The 16,449-nt window shown below is 48.5% G+C and overlaps 1 protein-coding gene across 4 annotated transcripts in view; it reads right to left on the bottom strand.

Annotated features, from left to right (window-relative positions):
• Positions 1–3,926, bottom strand: part of arid1ab (AT rich interactive domain 1Ab (SWI-like)) — a 126,532-nt gene extending 122,606 nt beyond the window's left edge. For all 4 annotated transcript variants that reach the window (XM_043717472.1, XM_043717474.1, XM_043717476.1 and 1 more), the window contains exon 1: positions 2,515–3,926. In XM_043717472.1, the coding sequence (XP_043573407.1) occupies positions 2,515–3,513 (999 nt within the window). In that variant the 5' untranslated portion in view covers positions 3,514–3,926. The remainder of the gene's footprint in view (positions 1–2,514) is intronic.
• Between the last annotated feature and the right edge of the window lie 12,523 nt (positions 3,927–16,449).

Genomic DNA, 16,449 nt, shown 5'->3' with positions numbered 1-16,449 from the left:
GATGTCTGACTAGTATCCCAATTTATTTTTCATTGACAGAGCAGGCCTAGTACCTTCAGACATCCCAGTTTGGTCAACGTTCTGTCAGGTTTAATACACCAGGTTTATCCAGAAACATTGATGCATTTCTGACAGTGTCCAGGCCTGACTGTAAGTGTACACTGAGTGTACCTATACATGATATTTAAAATTGTGCAACTGAAAGGTTGACTTGTGTTCTCCAACCTCAGCGCTCAACATTTTACAAACTAATACGTAGCCAAACCAATACTGCTCCTGCATGATTTTGTTTTTATTTAACCTTTTTTTTCCTAATCAACCTGTTCAGAGATTTTATACACACAGAACATTACAGCGCAGTACAGGCCCTTCGGCCCTTGATGTTGCGCCGCCCTGTCATACTAATCTGAAGCCCATCCCACCTACACTATTCCATGTTCAGCTGGTTCAAGTGGGAGTTAAACCTAGGCCTCCCAGTCCAGTGGTAGGGACATTATCACTGCACCACAATAGCCCCTCCTGTTTATGCAAATTAGAAAGAGCAACAATTTGTGCATGAAACCACATATATAGAGAGAGGTATAATAAACAATACCTCCAAGACTTAAATTAAACAAGCAGCTCCCTCCCCTATCAGCAACAAATGCTGATCCAGGAGCTGATCCAGGATTCCAGCGACTGGGAACACATTAGAACAATTAGACTTACATGATATTTTCAGATCAGAATATATTTTGCAGAAAAGTCAACAGCATCATTAAAAGCAAGAATTTAAAGCAAAGTTTTAAATTTACAGCAACCACTTTAATATTAAAACAGATTCTCAAGATAGAACTTGTCAGCTGGGATAAGCAATTATTGCTATGATCTACCTTCCCCAAGAGCAGTTTCAATAGGTAGAGCATTAACTTGAACTTCTTTATAACACACAGGCACTTGAAGGACTAGATAACCAAGGGCGCTTTAACAGATCACCCGAACTTAGGCTGACCTGAACCATCAGGTAAATGATTTGAAACGGTATAGAAGCAAATATGTTGAATTTGCCTTTCTATTCTGTGGACCACATTTTATGAAATTACAGCCAAGGTCAGTGCTTAGAATGTAGACCCCCCCCCCCCCCCATAAGCTCCCTGTCATCACACAATGGGGCTGTGCATGCTGACACAGCCGATATTGTTTGTGGTGCTGTCCCTGAGCAATCAGCATTTCAAGGTCAGGAGCTGTTTCCACAGCATCTCTTGCCCTCTCCAAGCTAAGCCTGTGAAACAATGGCCATTACCTGTGTTTATTTTTCCCCTCCCTTGCACACACTAGTGTAATGTGAACCATATTCCAGTTTATGAGCTAATCAGGTTGTTTTGCCATTACATCAGAGGCAATTATAAATGGCCAGAAGCAGCAGCTGAGGAGCCAATCAGATTACAGATAGCATGTCACCCTAAGACCAACTGTCTCCTGGCTTTGACAGAAGGATTTTACCTCCATAATTCAAATCCCAAACCCGTGCAATCTGCACTTACTCAAATCACCAGCCTGTGCATTAGTACCAGCCAGTACTGGCAAAGTGAACCAACTCAAGGTTGCATGCACACAAGGCGGTGGAGACGAGAAAAACAACATGGGGTGGGGGAGAACAGAGAAGCAAACAAGGAGGTGGGAACGGCAGCGGAGGTCCATCAGTAAACACAGCATTAAAACAATCAGACAAGAGCAGCAGACAGTGGTTGGGCACATAAATAAGGGGAGAGAAATTCACTGGGATCAAAATCCTAAAACAAAGAGAGCAGCCAGTCCCTCAGCTACAGATCATGCAGCAAAACCCCGGTGCACACATAACCTGTTTTGTTTCACTAAACTCACCCAATCCTTTATAGACTTTTTTTGTACAGGAGGGTCACTTTTTGAAGTGAAAAGCCTACAATGCTTGGCCGTTGGGAGGGGTGGGGGTGGTAGCAGGAGGATGAAAGGGAGAAAAGGAGGACAAAACTGGGTAGGGAGAGGAGAGCTGTGCGTGGGGTGGGGATAAGAGAATGTAAGGGGTGGAAAGAACTGGGGAAGAGGGAAACGAGGGTGAGGAGGAAAAACGGAGGAGGGAAGGGGGAAAACAGGAGGGGGAAAACAGATGTGAAGTGGAAAGGAAAGGGACAGGCTGGGGTGGAGAGGAGGAGGGGAACAGGGAGGGGTCAAAGTGGGAGAAATGAGGGGGGAGAAAGAATTGGAGGAAAATGGAGGGAGATTAAAAAAGTGGGGAAAATAATGGGAGGGAGAGAGAAGAGCTGTTCCAGCTCGGGTTCGGGCCTCACTTTACATAATTTATACCGAGAGCTGCTGCTCCACTCGCACAAAGCCGGCCATTTTAGAGCGGATTCTTTGTATTGAGAGAGAAGCACAAGCACGGCCCAATCCACCTCCCTCCCCCAACCACAGACACAGTACCAACCATTAACTAACACTGCCATTACCACGCTTCGCTCCTGGTTACACTAGTTAACCACTAGTTAGCATTTTTACCTGAGTCCTAGGCAAGGGCTGCCCGCTACTCCCGGGGCTGATGGGCGGATGGTGGCTCCTTTGTTGCGCTGCTGCCCAGCCCGAGCTGGGATACTGGCTTCCCAGCTCGCCTCCCTTGGCCAGCTCCTGGCTGCTATTGTAGTCCTGGTGGGCCTGGTTATAGTTAGTAAAAGCCCGGGCCCCGCTCGGGGAGGTGAGCAGCTGGTTGAGGGTTGGGGTACTGGAGGCCGTCTGCGGTTGTTGATGCTGTTGGAGGCCGGGGCCCTGCTGTTGTTGCACACCGAAGCGCTGGAAAGAAGCGACCATACCCGAGGCCAAGGCTTTAGGCCCAGCAGCCCCGGCCCGCGGCGAGTTGAGGCCGTAGCTCTGGTTCATGTAGCCGCTGCGGGCCGCCGGATAAGCCGTGGTGTAGTTGTTGTAGTGGCCGGAGAAGGCCTCGTGAGAGTTGGGTTGGAAGGAGTCGAGGCCGCCGGGTTGTAGCGCTGCCCCCATGCCGGGGCTTTGTTGTCCGCCATGTTGGTGGAACGGGCCCCGGTAATGGTTGTAAACGTAGCCGGTAGGCGGCACGGCGCCTGGGCCAGGACTGGGCCCCGGGTTTGCGTTGCCCAGGGGCACGGCGCCACCGCTGTTGCTGGAATGGTCGAATCTCTGGTCGCCGCTCAGGAGGGCCAGGCTGGTGGCGGTAGCCCGGCCGGGCTCTGGCTCCCCGGAACCCGCTCCGCCGTTACTCTGCTCCGAGGAGGAGGCCCCGTCCTGCTCGACGTGTGGCGGGTGGCCGCTGTCCTCGTCGCTGTGCTCACCCGGCACGGGGGCCGCGCTCAGCCGGTGGTTGCTGAAAGTCTCCCTAGCGGCGGCGCCGGGTTCCGAGCCGTTGCCCGGCAGGTGATGCTCCTGCTCGGCGGTGGGGCCGGGCCCAGTCCCCGGCTTCAGCGCCGCCAGCTCGCCGGCCTTGGCCTGGCTCATTTCGGTGTCTCTGAGGGCGCTGACCGGAGCGGCCATTGCTGCCCGCCGCCCCGCGCGATCCCCCACCCCCACCCCCGGGCCTCGCCTCGCCTCGCCTCGCTCGCTTTCGGTGGGTCGCTCCCTCCCGGTGCTCAGTTCGGTTCGGCTCGGCCTGGCGGCCCCGATACCCGCTCCCACTTTCGGCCGCTCGGCTCGGCTCGCTCTCTCGCTGCCCCCGCCCGGCCGCTCGGCTCGCTGAATCTCGGCTCCCGGACTTGCTCTGGGCGGTGGCGCTCAGACGGCCGCACTGCCGGTGCCGTTGTCGGTGGCGCTGCCGCTCCGCATGGCTGGGTGTGGGTGAGCACGGCAGCCCGAGCCCGTCTAACGGAGCCTCGGGCCCAGCGCAACACGCGGTCTGACAGAACTACTAGCCATGTTGTGTGGGGGGCGGCGGCAAAACCCGGAGCGGAGCGGGAGGGGGAGGGGGGAGAGGGAGAGGGGGAGGGGAACGGAGCCCGGCCGGGGGGAGGGGCCACAGGTGGGGGGGTGGGGAGGGAGAATCGTCCGTCAATCAGAATAGGGGAGTGTTTCTGTTCCCCAACACTTCTGCCATTGAGAACGCAACAGTACACTCCCCTGACAGAGACCCCAGCTCAGGGTACACTCCCCTGACAGAGACCCCAACTCAGGGTACACTCCCCTCACACAGAGACCCCAACTCAGGGTACACTCCCCTCACACAGAGACCCCAACTCTGGGTACACTCCGCTCACACAGTGACCCCAACTCAGGGTACAATCCCCTCACACAGAGACCCCAACTCAGGGTACACTCCCCTGACAGAGACACCAACTCATGGTACACTCCCCTCACACAGAGACCCCAACTCAGGGTACACTCCCCTGACAGAGACACCAACTCAGGGTACACTCCACTCACACAGAGACCCCAACTCAGGGTACCCTCCCCTGACAGAGAACCCAGCTCAGGATACACTCCCCTCACACAGAGACCCCAACTCAGGGTACCCTCCCCTGACAGAGACCTCAACTCATGGTTCACTCCCCTCACACAGAGACCCCAACTCAGGGTACACTCCCCTGACAGAGACACCAACTCATGTTTCACTCCCCTCACACAGAGACCCCAACACAGGGTACCATCCCCTGACAGAGACCCGAACTCAGGGTACACTCCCCTCACACAGAGACCCCAACTCAGGGTACACTCCCCTCAAACAGAGACCCCAACTCAGGGTACCCTCACCTGACAGAGACCCCAGCTCAGGATACACTCCCCTCACACAGAGACCCCAACTCAGGGTACCCTCCCCTGACAGAGACCTCAACTCATGGTTCACTCCCCTCACAGAGACCCCAACTCAGGGTACACTCCCCTCACACAGAGATCCCAACTCAGGGTACACACCCCTCACACAGAGACTCCAACTCAGGGTACCCTCCCCTGACAGAGACACCAACTCATGGTTCACTCCCCTTACACAGAGACCCCAACTCAGGGTACCCTCCCCTGACAGAGACCCCTACTCAGGGTACACTCCCCTCACACAGAGACCCCAACTCAGGGTACACTCCCCTGACAGAGACCCCAACTCAGGGTACACTCCCCTCACACAGAGACCCAACTCAGAGTACACTCCCCTGACAGAGACCCCAACTCAGGGTACACTCACCTCACACAGAGACCCCCAACTCAGGGTACACCCTCCTGACAGTAACCCCAATTCAGGGTACACTCCCCTGAGAGAGACCCCAACTCAGGGTAAACTCTCCTCACACAGTGACCCCAACTCAGGGTACACTCCCTTCTCACAGTGACCCCAACTCAGGGTACACTCCCCTCACACAGAGACCCCAACTCAGGGTACACTCCCCTGACAGAGACCCCAACTCAGGGTACACTCCCCTCACACAGTGACCCCAACTCAGGGTACACTCCCCTCACATAGAGACCCCAACTCAGGGTACACTCCCCTCACACAGTGACCCCAACTCAGGGTACACTCCCCTGACACAGTGACCCCAACTCAGGGTACACTCCCCTGACAGAGACCCCAACTCAGGATACACTCCACTCACACAGAGACCCCAACTCAGGGTACACTCCCCTGACAGACCCCAACTCAGGGTATACTCCCCTGACACAGTGACCCCAACTCAGGGTACACTCCCCTGACACAGTGACCCCAACTCAGGGTACACTCCCCTCACACAGAGACCCCAACTCAGGGTACACTCCCCTCACACAGTGACCCCAACGCAGGGTACACTCCCCTCACACAGAGACCCCAACTCTGGGTACACTCCCCTGACAGAGACCCCAATTCAGGGTACACTCCCCTCTCACAGAGACCCCAACTCTGGGTACACTCCCCTCACACAGAGACCCCAACTCAGGCTACACTCCCCTGACAGTGACCCCAACTCAGGGTACACTCCCCTCACACAGAGACCCCAACTCAGGATACACTCCCCTGACAGTGACCCCAACTCATGGTACACTCCCCTCACACAGAGATCCCAACTCTGGGTACACTCCCCTCACATTGAGACCCCAATTCAGGGTACACTCCACTCACACAGGGACCCCAACTCAGGGTACACTCCCCTCACACAGAGATCCTAACTCAGGATACACTCCCTTCACACTGAGACCCCAACGCAGGGTACACTCCCCTCACACAGAGACCCCAACTCAGGATACACTCCCCTGACAGAGACCCCAACTCAGGGTACACTCCCCTGACACAGACACCAACTCAGGGTACACTCCCCTCACACAGAGACCCTAACTCAGGGTACACTCCCCTGACAGAGACCCCAACTCAGGGTACACTCCCCTCACACAGAGACCCCAACTCAGGGTACACTCCCCTGACACAGTGACTCCAACTCAGGGTACACTCCCCTGACAGAGACACCAACTCATGGTTCACTCCCCTCACACAGAGACCCCAACTCAGGGTACCCTCCCCTGACAGAGACCCCAACTCAGGGTACACTCACCTCACACAGAGACCCCCAACTCAGGGTACACTCTCCTGACAGTAACCCCAATTCAGGGTACACTCCCCTGAGAGAGACCCCAACTCAGGGTAAACTCCCCTCACACAGTGACCCCAACTCAGGGTACACTCCCTTCTCACAGTGACCCAAACTCAGGGTACACTCCCCTCACACAGAGACCCCAACTCAGGGTACACTCCCCTGACAGAGACCCCAACTCAGGGTATACTCCCCTGACACAGTGACCCCAACTCAGGGTACACTCCCCTCACACAGAGACCCCAACTCAGGGTACACTCCCTTCACACAGTGACCCCAACTCAGGGTACACTCCCCTGACACAGAGACCCCAACTCAGGGTACACTCCCCTCACACAGAGACCCCAACTCAGGATACACTCCTCTCACACAGAGACCCCAACTCAGGATACACTCCACTCACACAGAGACCCCAACTCAGGGTACACTCCCCTGACAGAGACCCCAACTCAGGGTATACTCCCCTGACACAGTGACCCCAACTCAGGGTACACTCCCCTGACACAGTGACCCCAACTCAGGGTACACTCCCCTCACACAGAGACCCCAACTCTGGGTACACTCCCCTGACAGAGACCCTAATTCAGGGTACACTCCCCTCTCACAGAGACCCCAACTCTGGGTACACTCCCCTCACACAGAGACCCCAACTCAGGCTACACTCCCCTGACAGTGACCCCAACTCAGGATACACTCCCCTCACATAGAGACCCCAACTCAGGGTATACTCCCCTGACAGTGACCCCAACTCAGGGTACACTCCCCTCACACAGAGACCCCAACTCTGGGTACACTCCCCTCACATTGAGACCCCAATTCAGGGTACACTCCCCTCACACAGGGACCCCAACTCAGGGTACACTCCCCTCACACAGAGACCCCAACTCAGGGTACACTCCCCTCACACAGAGACCTCAACTCAGGGTGCAGTCCACTGACAGTGGCCCCAACTCAGGGTACTCTCCACTGACAGAGACCCCAACTCAGGATACACTCCCCTCACACAGAGACCCCAACTCAGGGTACACTCCCCTCACACAGAGACCCCAACTCAGGGTACACTCCCCTCACACAGACCCCAACTCATGGTACACTCCCCTGACAGAGACCCCAACTCAGGGTACACTCCCCTCACACAGAGACCCCAACACAGTACACTCCACTGACAGAGGCCCCAACTCAGGATACACTCCCCTCACACTGAGATCCCAACACAGCTGCACTCCCCTGACACTGAGACCCCAACACAGGGTACACTCCCCTGACAGAGACCCCAACACCAGGGTACGCTCCCCTGACACTGAGACCCCCAACGCAGGGTGCACTCCCCTGACAGAGACCCCAACACAGGGTACACTCCACTGACAGAGACCCCAGCAGGGTGCACCCCCCTCACACGGAGACCCCAACTCAGGGTACACTCCCCTCACACAGAGACCCCAACTCAGGGTACACCCCCCTCACACTGAGACCCCAACACAGGGTACACTCCCCTGACAGAGACACCAACTCAAGGTGCACCTCCCTGACATTAAGTCTCCAACACAGTGTACACTCCCTGACATTTAGACCTCAACACAGGCTAAACTCTCCCAAAACTGAGAACCCAACACAGGGTGCATTCCCCTGACAGAGACCCCAACACAGGTGCATTCCCCTGACATTAAGACTCCAACACAGGGTATTCTCCCTGACATTGAGACCTCAACACAGTGTACACTCCCCCAACACTGAGTCCACTCCCCTGACATTGAGACCCTGATATAGAGTACACTCTCTGACTTTGAGGCCCCAACACAGGGGATACTCCACTAACATTGAGACCCCAACACACGGTGCAATCCCCTAATACTGAGACCCCAAGATAGAGTACACTCTCCTGATATTGACCCTAACATGGAATACACTCCCCTGATATTGGGATCCCAACACAGGGTACACTCCCCTAACACTGAGACCTGAACACAGGGTACACTCCGCTGACATTGAGACTCCCAACACAGAGTAGACTCCCCTCACACTGAGACCCCAAGAGAGAGTACACTCCTAATATTGAGACCCTGACATAGAGTACACTCCCCTGACAGTGAAACCCCAAAACAGGGTGTACTCCCCTAACACTGAGACCCAACAGAGTGTCCACGCCTCTGACATTGAGACCCTGATATAGAGTACACTCCCTTACACTGAGACCCCTAAACAGGGGTACAGTCCCCTGACATTGAGACCCCAACACAGAGCCCACTCCCCTGACATTGAGACCCTGACTTAGAGCATACTGCCCTGTCATTGACACCCAGACACAAAACACACTCCCTGACATCAAGACCCAAAACCATAGACCTCTGCCAAACACTAAGACCCCAACACAGAGCCCATTCACCTGATGCTGAGACCCAAACACAGAGCCCATCCCCTGACATTGAAACCCGGCACAGAGCTCACTGCCCTGGAAGTTAAACCCTGACACAAAGCTCACTCCCAAACACTGAGACCCCAACACAGAGCACACTGCCCTGACACTGAGACCCTGACACAGAGTGTATTGTCTAAATATTGAGACCCCACACAGGGCCCACTCCCCATACATTGAGACAGCAAGCCAGAGCCCACTCCCCTGATATTGAGATGTCAGTATTAAGTCCACTCCATCAACATTGAGACCCCCCCGCATGGCCCCCCACCAACACTGAGACCCCTACACAAAGCCCCACTGCCCTGAAACTAAGAACCGAACACAGAGCCCCACTTGCATGACACTGAAACCTCAACACTATGTCACATTGATCCTAATCAACCCTCCCAAAACCAAGCCCCTTCTCCCCAACACTGACTTCAACACAGAGCTCTACTCCCTGATAGAGACTCCAACACTACTCCCCCTCCCCGACACTGAGACCCAAATTCCAAGTCCCTTCCCTGAGACTGAGACCCCCAATTCCAAATCCCATTGCCCCAATACTGAGATTACCAACACCAAGCCCAACTCATCTGACACTGAGATCCTCAACACCAAATCCTACTGCCCTCCCTCTGAAACCACCAAATCCTACTCCCATGATGTTCAGACCCTGAAACTGAAATCTACTGTCCTGTCACTGCCGTATCAACACTGCATACTGGTCACAATACTGATCATCTTTTTCAATTCCAAGCCCCCATTCCCCTGACATTGAGACCCCAACACCATGTCCCACTATCTGACACAAAGACATTCCTGATGAAGGTCTTATGTCCAAAACATCAGCTCTCCTGCTCCATGGATGCTGCCTGACCTGCTGTGCTTTTCCAGAACCACACTTTTCGACTGACACTCCAGCATCTGCAGTTCTCACTTTCCTTCACTAAGACCCCAACACAAAGCCCCACTACCGTGACATTGACCCCAAAGCTGAGTTCAAGTCTCTCAATTCTGAGCCCTCCCCGAAACCAATTCCATCCTCTCTACCAACACTGACCCCTCTCCTTTGAACCTGAACCCCACTCCTCTAACATTTAAGACCCAAAAACTGAACCTCACTATTCTCTTCACAGATCCTGCTCCTCTGTACTGACACAGAGGTCAACACTCTTCCCCAACATGTACACCCATGCCCCTGATTCTGAGAATGCCTGAACCAACTGTACAGGGCATTAGTTAGGCCACTTTTGGAATATTGTGTGCAATTCTGGTCTCCTTTCTAAAGGAAGGATGTTGTTAAACTCGAGGAGAAAGTGAGGTCTGCAGATGCTGGAGATCAGAGCTGAAAATGTGTTGCTGGTAAAGCACAGCAGGTCAGGCAGCATCCAAGGAACAGGAGAATCGACGTTTCGGGCATAAGCCCTTCATCAGGAATGAGGAAAGTGTGTTCAGCAGGCTAAGATAAAAGGTAGGGAGGAGGGACTTGGGGGAGGGGCGTTGGAAATGTGATAGGTGGAAAGAGGTCAAGGTGAGGGTGATAGGTTAGAGTGTGGTGGGGGCGGAGAGGTCAGGAAGAAGATTGTAGGTTAGGAGGGCGGTGCTGAGTTCGAGGGATTTGACTGAGACGAGGTGGGGGGAGGGGAAATGAGGAAACTGGTGAAATCCGAGTTCATCCCTTGTGGTTGGAGGGTTCTCAGGCGGAAGATGAGGCGCTCTTCCTCCAACCGTCGTGTTGTTGTGGTCTGGCGGTGGAGGAGTCCAAAGACCTGCATATCCTTGGTGGAGTGGGAGAGGGAGTTAAAGTGTTGGGCCACAGGGTGGTTGGGTTGGTTGGTCCGGGTGTCCCAGAGGTGTTCTCTGAAAGTGTTTAGAAAAGATTTATAAGGATGTTGCCAGGATTGGAGGGTTTGAGCTATAGGGAGAGGCTGAATAGGCTAGGGCTTGTTTCCCTTTAGAGTCAGAGGCTGAGGGGTGACCTTATAGAGGTTTATAAAATTATGAGGGGCATTCAAAGGGTAAATAGATAAGGTATTTTCTGTGAGGTGGGGGAGTCCAGAACTAGAGGGTATAAGTTCAAGGTGAGAGGGGAAAGATTTAAAAGGGACCTAAGGGGCAACTTTTTAACGCAGAGAGTGGTGCATATATGGAATGAGTTGCCAGAGGAAGTGGTGGAGGCTGGTACAATTACAACATTTAAAAGGCATCTGGTGGGTATATGAATAGAAAAGGTTTAGTAGGATATGAGCCAAATGCTGGCAAATGGGACTAGGTTAATTTAGGATATTTGATGGTATGGACAAGTTCGACTGAAGGGTCTGTTTCCATGCTGTACAGCTCCATGACTCTATGACTCTATTACTACTCTGACACTGAGATTTCCTTTCTCAATGTGGAGTCCCACTTCATAAGACCCTCTCCTCAAAATGAAACTTGCTCTCAGTGCTCAGAGACCAGAACTCGTGCACAGCCCCAGTTTCTCCATTCCTGGCACTGAAAACCCTTTCCTTCAACATAGACCCTCACGCCTTCTCCCCTGCTCCTATGATTCCAATTCCCCAACAATGATTCCTACTCTCCCCTACACACTGCTTTCTCCTCTGAGACCCATTCCCTCAACCCAAAACCAAGCTCCATCTTCCTTAAATGTTTAGCATAGTTCCCCCAATCTCAACCCTCTTCTCCCTCCCCTGAAAGGACCCTGTTCATTGCAAGTGTAAAATCTTGGAAAAAAGGGATGATATTTCAAAAACCCCTGCTTTATGGCTCATCCATTGTTCACACATAGTGGCTACCTCTGGTGTTTAATAACAACATCTCAGCTTGGAGGGTCCAGAGCAAGTTACATCAGAAGTTATTTCAAGAAACAAAAGTTAATAGAAGTCTGGAACTCTCATCCTTACCCTTTTAAAAGCTGAAAAATTTATTTCTATCCCTATGTTAGTGTGCAGCTGTACAGTGAGTAATGAATGTTTCATGTATGTACCCTTTCTCACAACTGAAGTAGGTGTATTACAAAATATTTATAGTAGAAAGTCACAGATGAGCACAACAGGTTATGCTTGTATATGTTCTCTTCATGAGTCTCCTCCTGTCATGGTTCCTATAAACATACAATTCTACATCTTTCTTTCTCATGTACATATCCAGTTTCCCCTTAAATATATCTGTACTAGTTGCCACAGTATGCTTTGTGGTATCACATTCCATAATTTAACCATTCCATAGATAAGTAAGTTTTTGCAGAATTCTCTATTGGATTTATTGCTGAATATCATATTTATATGAGTGTTGCTTTCCCTGATATGTGGAAACATCTTCTGGAAATGTACCCTATTAAATCAAATCACCTCTAAGGTCTTCCCATTTCTAGAGAAAATAAATTCCCTATGCTTGATCTTTCCTGAACAGAATGATTCAGTTCCAGTATCATTCTTGTAAATATTTTGTGTACTTCCCTGATTCATTTATATCCCATATAACATGGCAAGCAGAAGTGTTCAAATGCTTCAAGAAGCATGGTCTGAGCAGGATTCAATGTACGTTTCACATAAGTCTTCTACTTTTCAATAACATTTATTAAGAATTAACCCCAATGCTTGGTTTACTTTATCATATTTGTCCTATTAATTAATCTGCATACTTAATGTATCTATATCCCTAGATTCCCTATGTTTATCCATTCAGATCCTTGTTTTCCAAGGAGGATGTGACATCTATATTCTGTACCTCTTTATCTCTTTGAAATTAATTTGTCATTTACTTGCACATTCTACAATCAGAGTAGAAGAATATATAAAAACTGCTCCAAAAAAAATTACAAATAGAGTTATATAACATAACTTCTAAAGTCAGCTTGTTGTCAGATCCATGTAAAGCATTGAATAAAAACTTCCCATCAGTTTTCATTCCAGAACTACTTTACTAATTAAAATATCACCTTGTAATCATATTTAAAGTTCAAATGGAGAAAAAAAAAACACGAGGTGATGGTTTGAGAGGGGATGCATTCCAGAAGATCAAGAAAAGAGGGAGTGGAAGGAAATGAAAAGATATATCAATGTCAATAGGGGATACAAACTGGATAAAGGATTAGAACAGAGATAATCAAATGGAGTTAGAAGGGAAGGAAATAAGGATGTGACACTAGAGAAAAGCTCAGGAGAGAAAGGATGGTTGAGCAATTCAAAATACTGGGAATTTAGGAGATAGAAGAAAAGATTGATAGAATGGGATAGAGATGTGTTGGAAATAGAAAATAGATTAGGTTAAGTTAAACAGAGGAGAGGAAAAATGTGGAGACAGTAAGGGTAAAATAACAGAAGAGACAGAAAATTCAAGGACATTGAGAAAATAGTGAGGAAAAGGTTGAGCAAATTGGAAAAATTGAGGGAGATCAAAGATAGGGAATGGAGAATAAAGGGAAAGAAGCATTGATCATAACAAGAGGAAGAGAGAAAAATAGAAAGTCAGTGAGAAGAAAAGAAGAAAAATGAAAAAAAAGAAGAGGACAGAAAACTTGAGAGCAAGTAAATAAAATATCAAAGGAAATAGTGGGAAATATGAAGCAAGGAAGACAAAGAAAAGATGAATGAGAAATGAGAGTGAAAAGATTAACCAAAAAATGAAGAGTGAGATATAAAAAAGGAGAGAATATAAACCAGAAGAACATGAAAAAAGAAGTTGGTTTTCTTTTTTTCTCAGAAACATCTCAAAGTGTTTCATGAGGAATTGGCACCATGTAATTGTCTAGGCTTGAAACGAATGCATAGACACCTAAAATGGCAAATACCATGTTCTCGCTGGAAATCTGCCATTGCCATGTTGGTAAATGATGTGTTTTAGGTGTTTAATGGCAAAGCTTTAAAATTACAATTAAATCTCAAAAAGACTAATGTCATGATGTCACTCCATTCCTTAGGCACGCAACTTCATCACTTCCCTGGTCATTATTTGATGTTGAACTAAATCTTTTATAACCCAACATCTCCTTAAATTGAAAAGTAAGGAAGTTATATAAAGTCTGTATCGAATATTGTTAAGACCATATTAGGGTACTAACCAGAGTAATACTTTTATGAGGAAATGGATGAAGGTACTGAAGGGGATGCAGAGAAAAATTACAAGTTTGATAGCAGAAATGCATATGTATAATTATCAGGAAACGATTGACAAGTTGAGTACTTTCTCTCTTTTATCATTTTAAAAAGAAGGCTGGGTTTTTTTAAATTGTGCAAGGTTTTGGTCAGGGGGACATAAAGGAAATGTTATGGTGATAGCGTCATAGAGTCATTGTGGGAAAGAACATAATTAGGGACCATCAATATAAGGCAGTGATCAAGGTAAGGAATTCAGAAGAAACTTCTTCATTCAAAGTGTGTTAAGAATATGGAATAGGGAATGTTTGAATTAAATAGTATTAATATATTTGAAGTGAAAAACTAGTTATGATGGTAAATATAGATGAGAAAAGATTGGAGAAATTTTGAGCAAAGTATAAACACTGGCATAGACTGTTTGGCCTCATGGCCTGTTTTTATGCCACATATTTGAAATAATCCTATGTGATCTTTTCTGATTTTCTGTGTGTTAATGCACAAAGCCCTTTCACCAATGGGCCTGTGCTCGTTACCTTGCATTACCTCCCAGATTTTCATCACTCCTGCATTGCCTACTGTGTTTTACATTGACCAGGTGAAAAACTCTGGAACTCCCCCTTTTTAAACTCTTTGCCTTTTACTTCTTTCCTCAGTTGAGATGCTCAATACAACATACCTCTTTGACTAAACCTTTCATCATACATCTGACAACATTTTGTCTGATAACATTGCAGCAAAACACCTTGGAAAGATTAATTCCAGCATAATTTTAAGTTATTTTGGGTAACTTTTACATGCACAAAGAGAGCCTAATCTCTGTATGAAAGCTCCAACTCAAAATTGTGCACCTGAGCTGTGGTTAATATTCTTCGTTTCTGGATAGTCAAGCTAATGTTGTCTGGAGCGATCATTGAAGGCTACCTCCTGAAACGTTCATTTGAAATGTTTCACTTCATTTAACATGGAACTAGCAATGACAGGAATGTACCCGTCTGCACATTAAATCTAAGGGTTCCCATTCCTTTCCCCAATTGACACCTCCTCGAAACTTGGCTTTCTGACCACTTCTTCAACCCCAATGAGACCAGTGAGCCTCTGAGGATAAAAGAAAGTGCAGCCAGTGAACTAATTTCCCATGGTTCTAGTGCCAGTTTCATTAGACACATGTAGCAACTTCTGTACCCAGGTTTTGGCTCAATTCCAGCATTATGCAATTTCCAGATATTTTAAATTCAGTGAAATCAAACTAGCAAACATCAGTTAAATAATAACCAGTTAATCTGCATCTCATGGCATTGAGTATTATTTTAGGAAAAACAGTCTGTACATTTTGAATAGTAACACAAAATATTTTATATTCACCTGAGTAGGCAACATGTAGATCTAACGTCCTATTTGGGAAATGTGTTTTCCCAAAGTGAAGTATTGCCCTGAGTTGTCAGCCTGGATAACATGCTCAAGTTTATCAGTGAAACTTGAATTGGACCAAGATCTAATAGTGTAATGAATATAAGTTGAAATTTTACATGGGAGCCTGAAACTTATGTTCAGTATTATGTTAGTAAAATTGCACTTTGGGAGTACTTGCTCATTCCAGGGCTGTGCCTGTGAATCAAGCCAATATTTTGAGCTGAGGGTCCATATGATTTTGTAGCGAAGCTCCCTAGTGGATTTTGCCAATTAACTTTTATCTCTTCAGCCAGTTCTCATAGCAATTGGACACCATGAACGAAGAGGCATCTACATACAAATGTTGGACTATGTGGATATATTGGATGATATGTTGTTATTTTCATTCTGATGAAATACCCCAGCCAATATTTGGGCTGACATATTGACGCCTTATCACTTCCAACTGGGGTTCTGAGAAAAGGCAGTAAGCCAGTGAAGCAGCTCACAAACAACTTCTCCCACAGCCTGTTGCAATCAGGCCAGGATCCATTATGTTGACCTCAGTGATTGCAACAGACAGATAGGGAGAGAAGGAAAGATGCAGAGGTAGGAAACAGAGACAGGAGGGAAAGGAGAGATTGTAGAATCAGATAAACAAACAGTGCAGGGTCAAGTCATATAATTTATTTTGCACTTGACGGCATTTGAAATTGTTATCCAATTAGTCAAAGTTTTGCTTCCTGTAGCCTTTTCAATAGTTTTCCTTTTCAAGTTCTGATCTATCTATCTTCATAAGTAATTTGATGTGATATGAATCAGCAGCTAGAGAATATAGCTGGAATTGGGATGCATTTATTAGACAATTGAATATAAGACAAGACATAGAATTTTGTCCTTGTACAAAGTCTTGGCCAGGCATCTTTTGGAAGACAATGCACAGTTTTAGCTTCCCAAGTGGTGGGTGAATTTGAAGTTTGTAAATAGTGTAGAGAAGGTATGCTAGACTAATTCCTCAGTTTAAATAATTTTAATCAACTAT

This window comes from Chiloscyllium plagiosum, chromosome 27 (genome assembly GCF_004010195.1).
Source record: "Chiloscyllium plagiosum isolate BGI_BamShark_2017 chromosome 27, ASM401019v2, whole genome shotgun sequence".
Lineage (NCBI taxonomy): Eukaryota > Metazoa > Chordata > Chondrichthyes > Orectolobiformes > Hemiscylliidae > Chiloscyllium > Chiloscyllium plagiosum.
The sequence above is the reverse complement of the archived record's forward strand: the minus strand, read 5'-3'. Positions and strand labels throughout refer to the sequence as shown.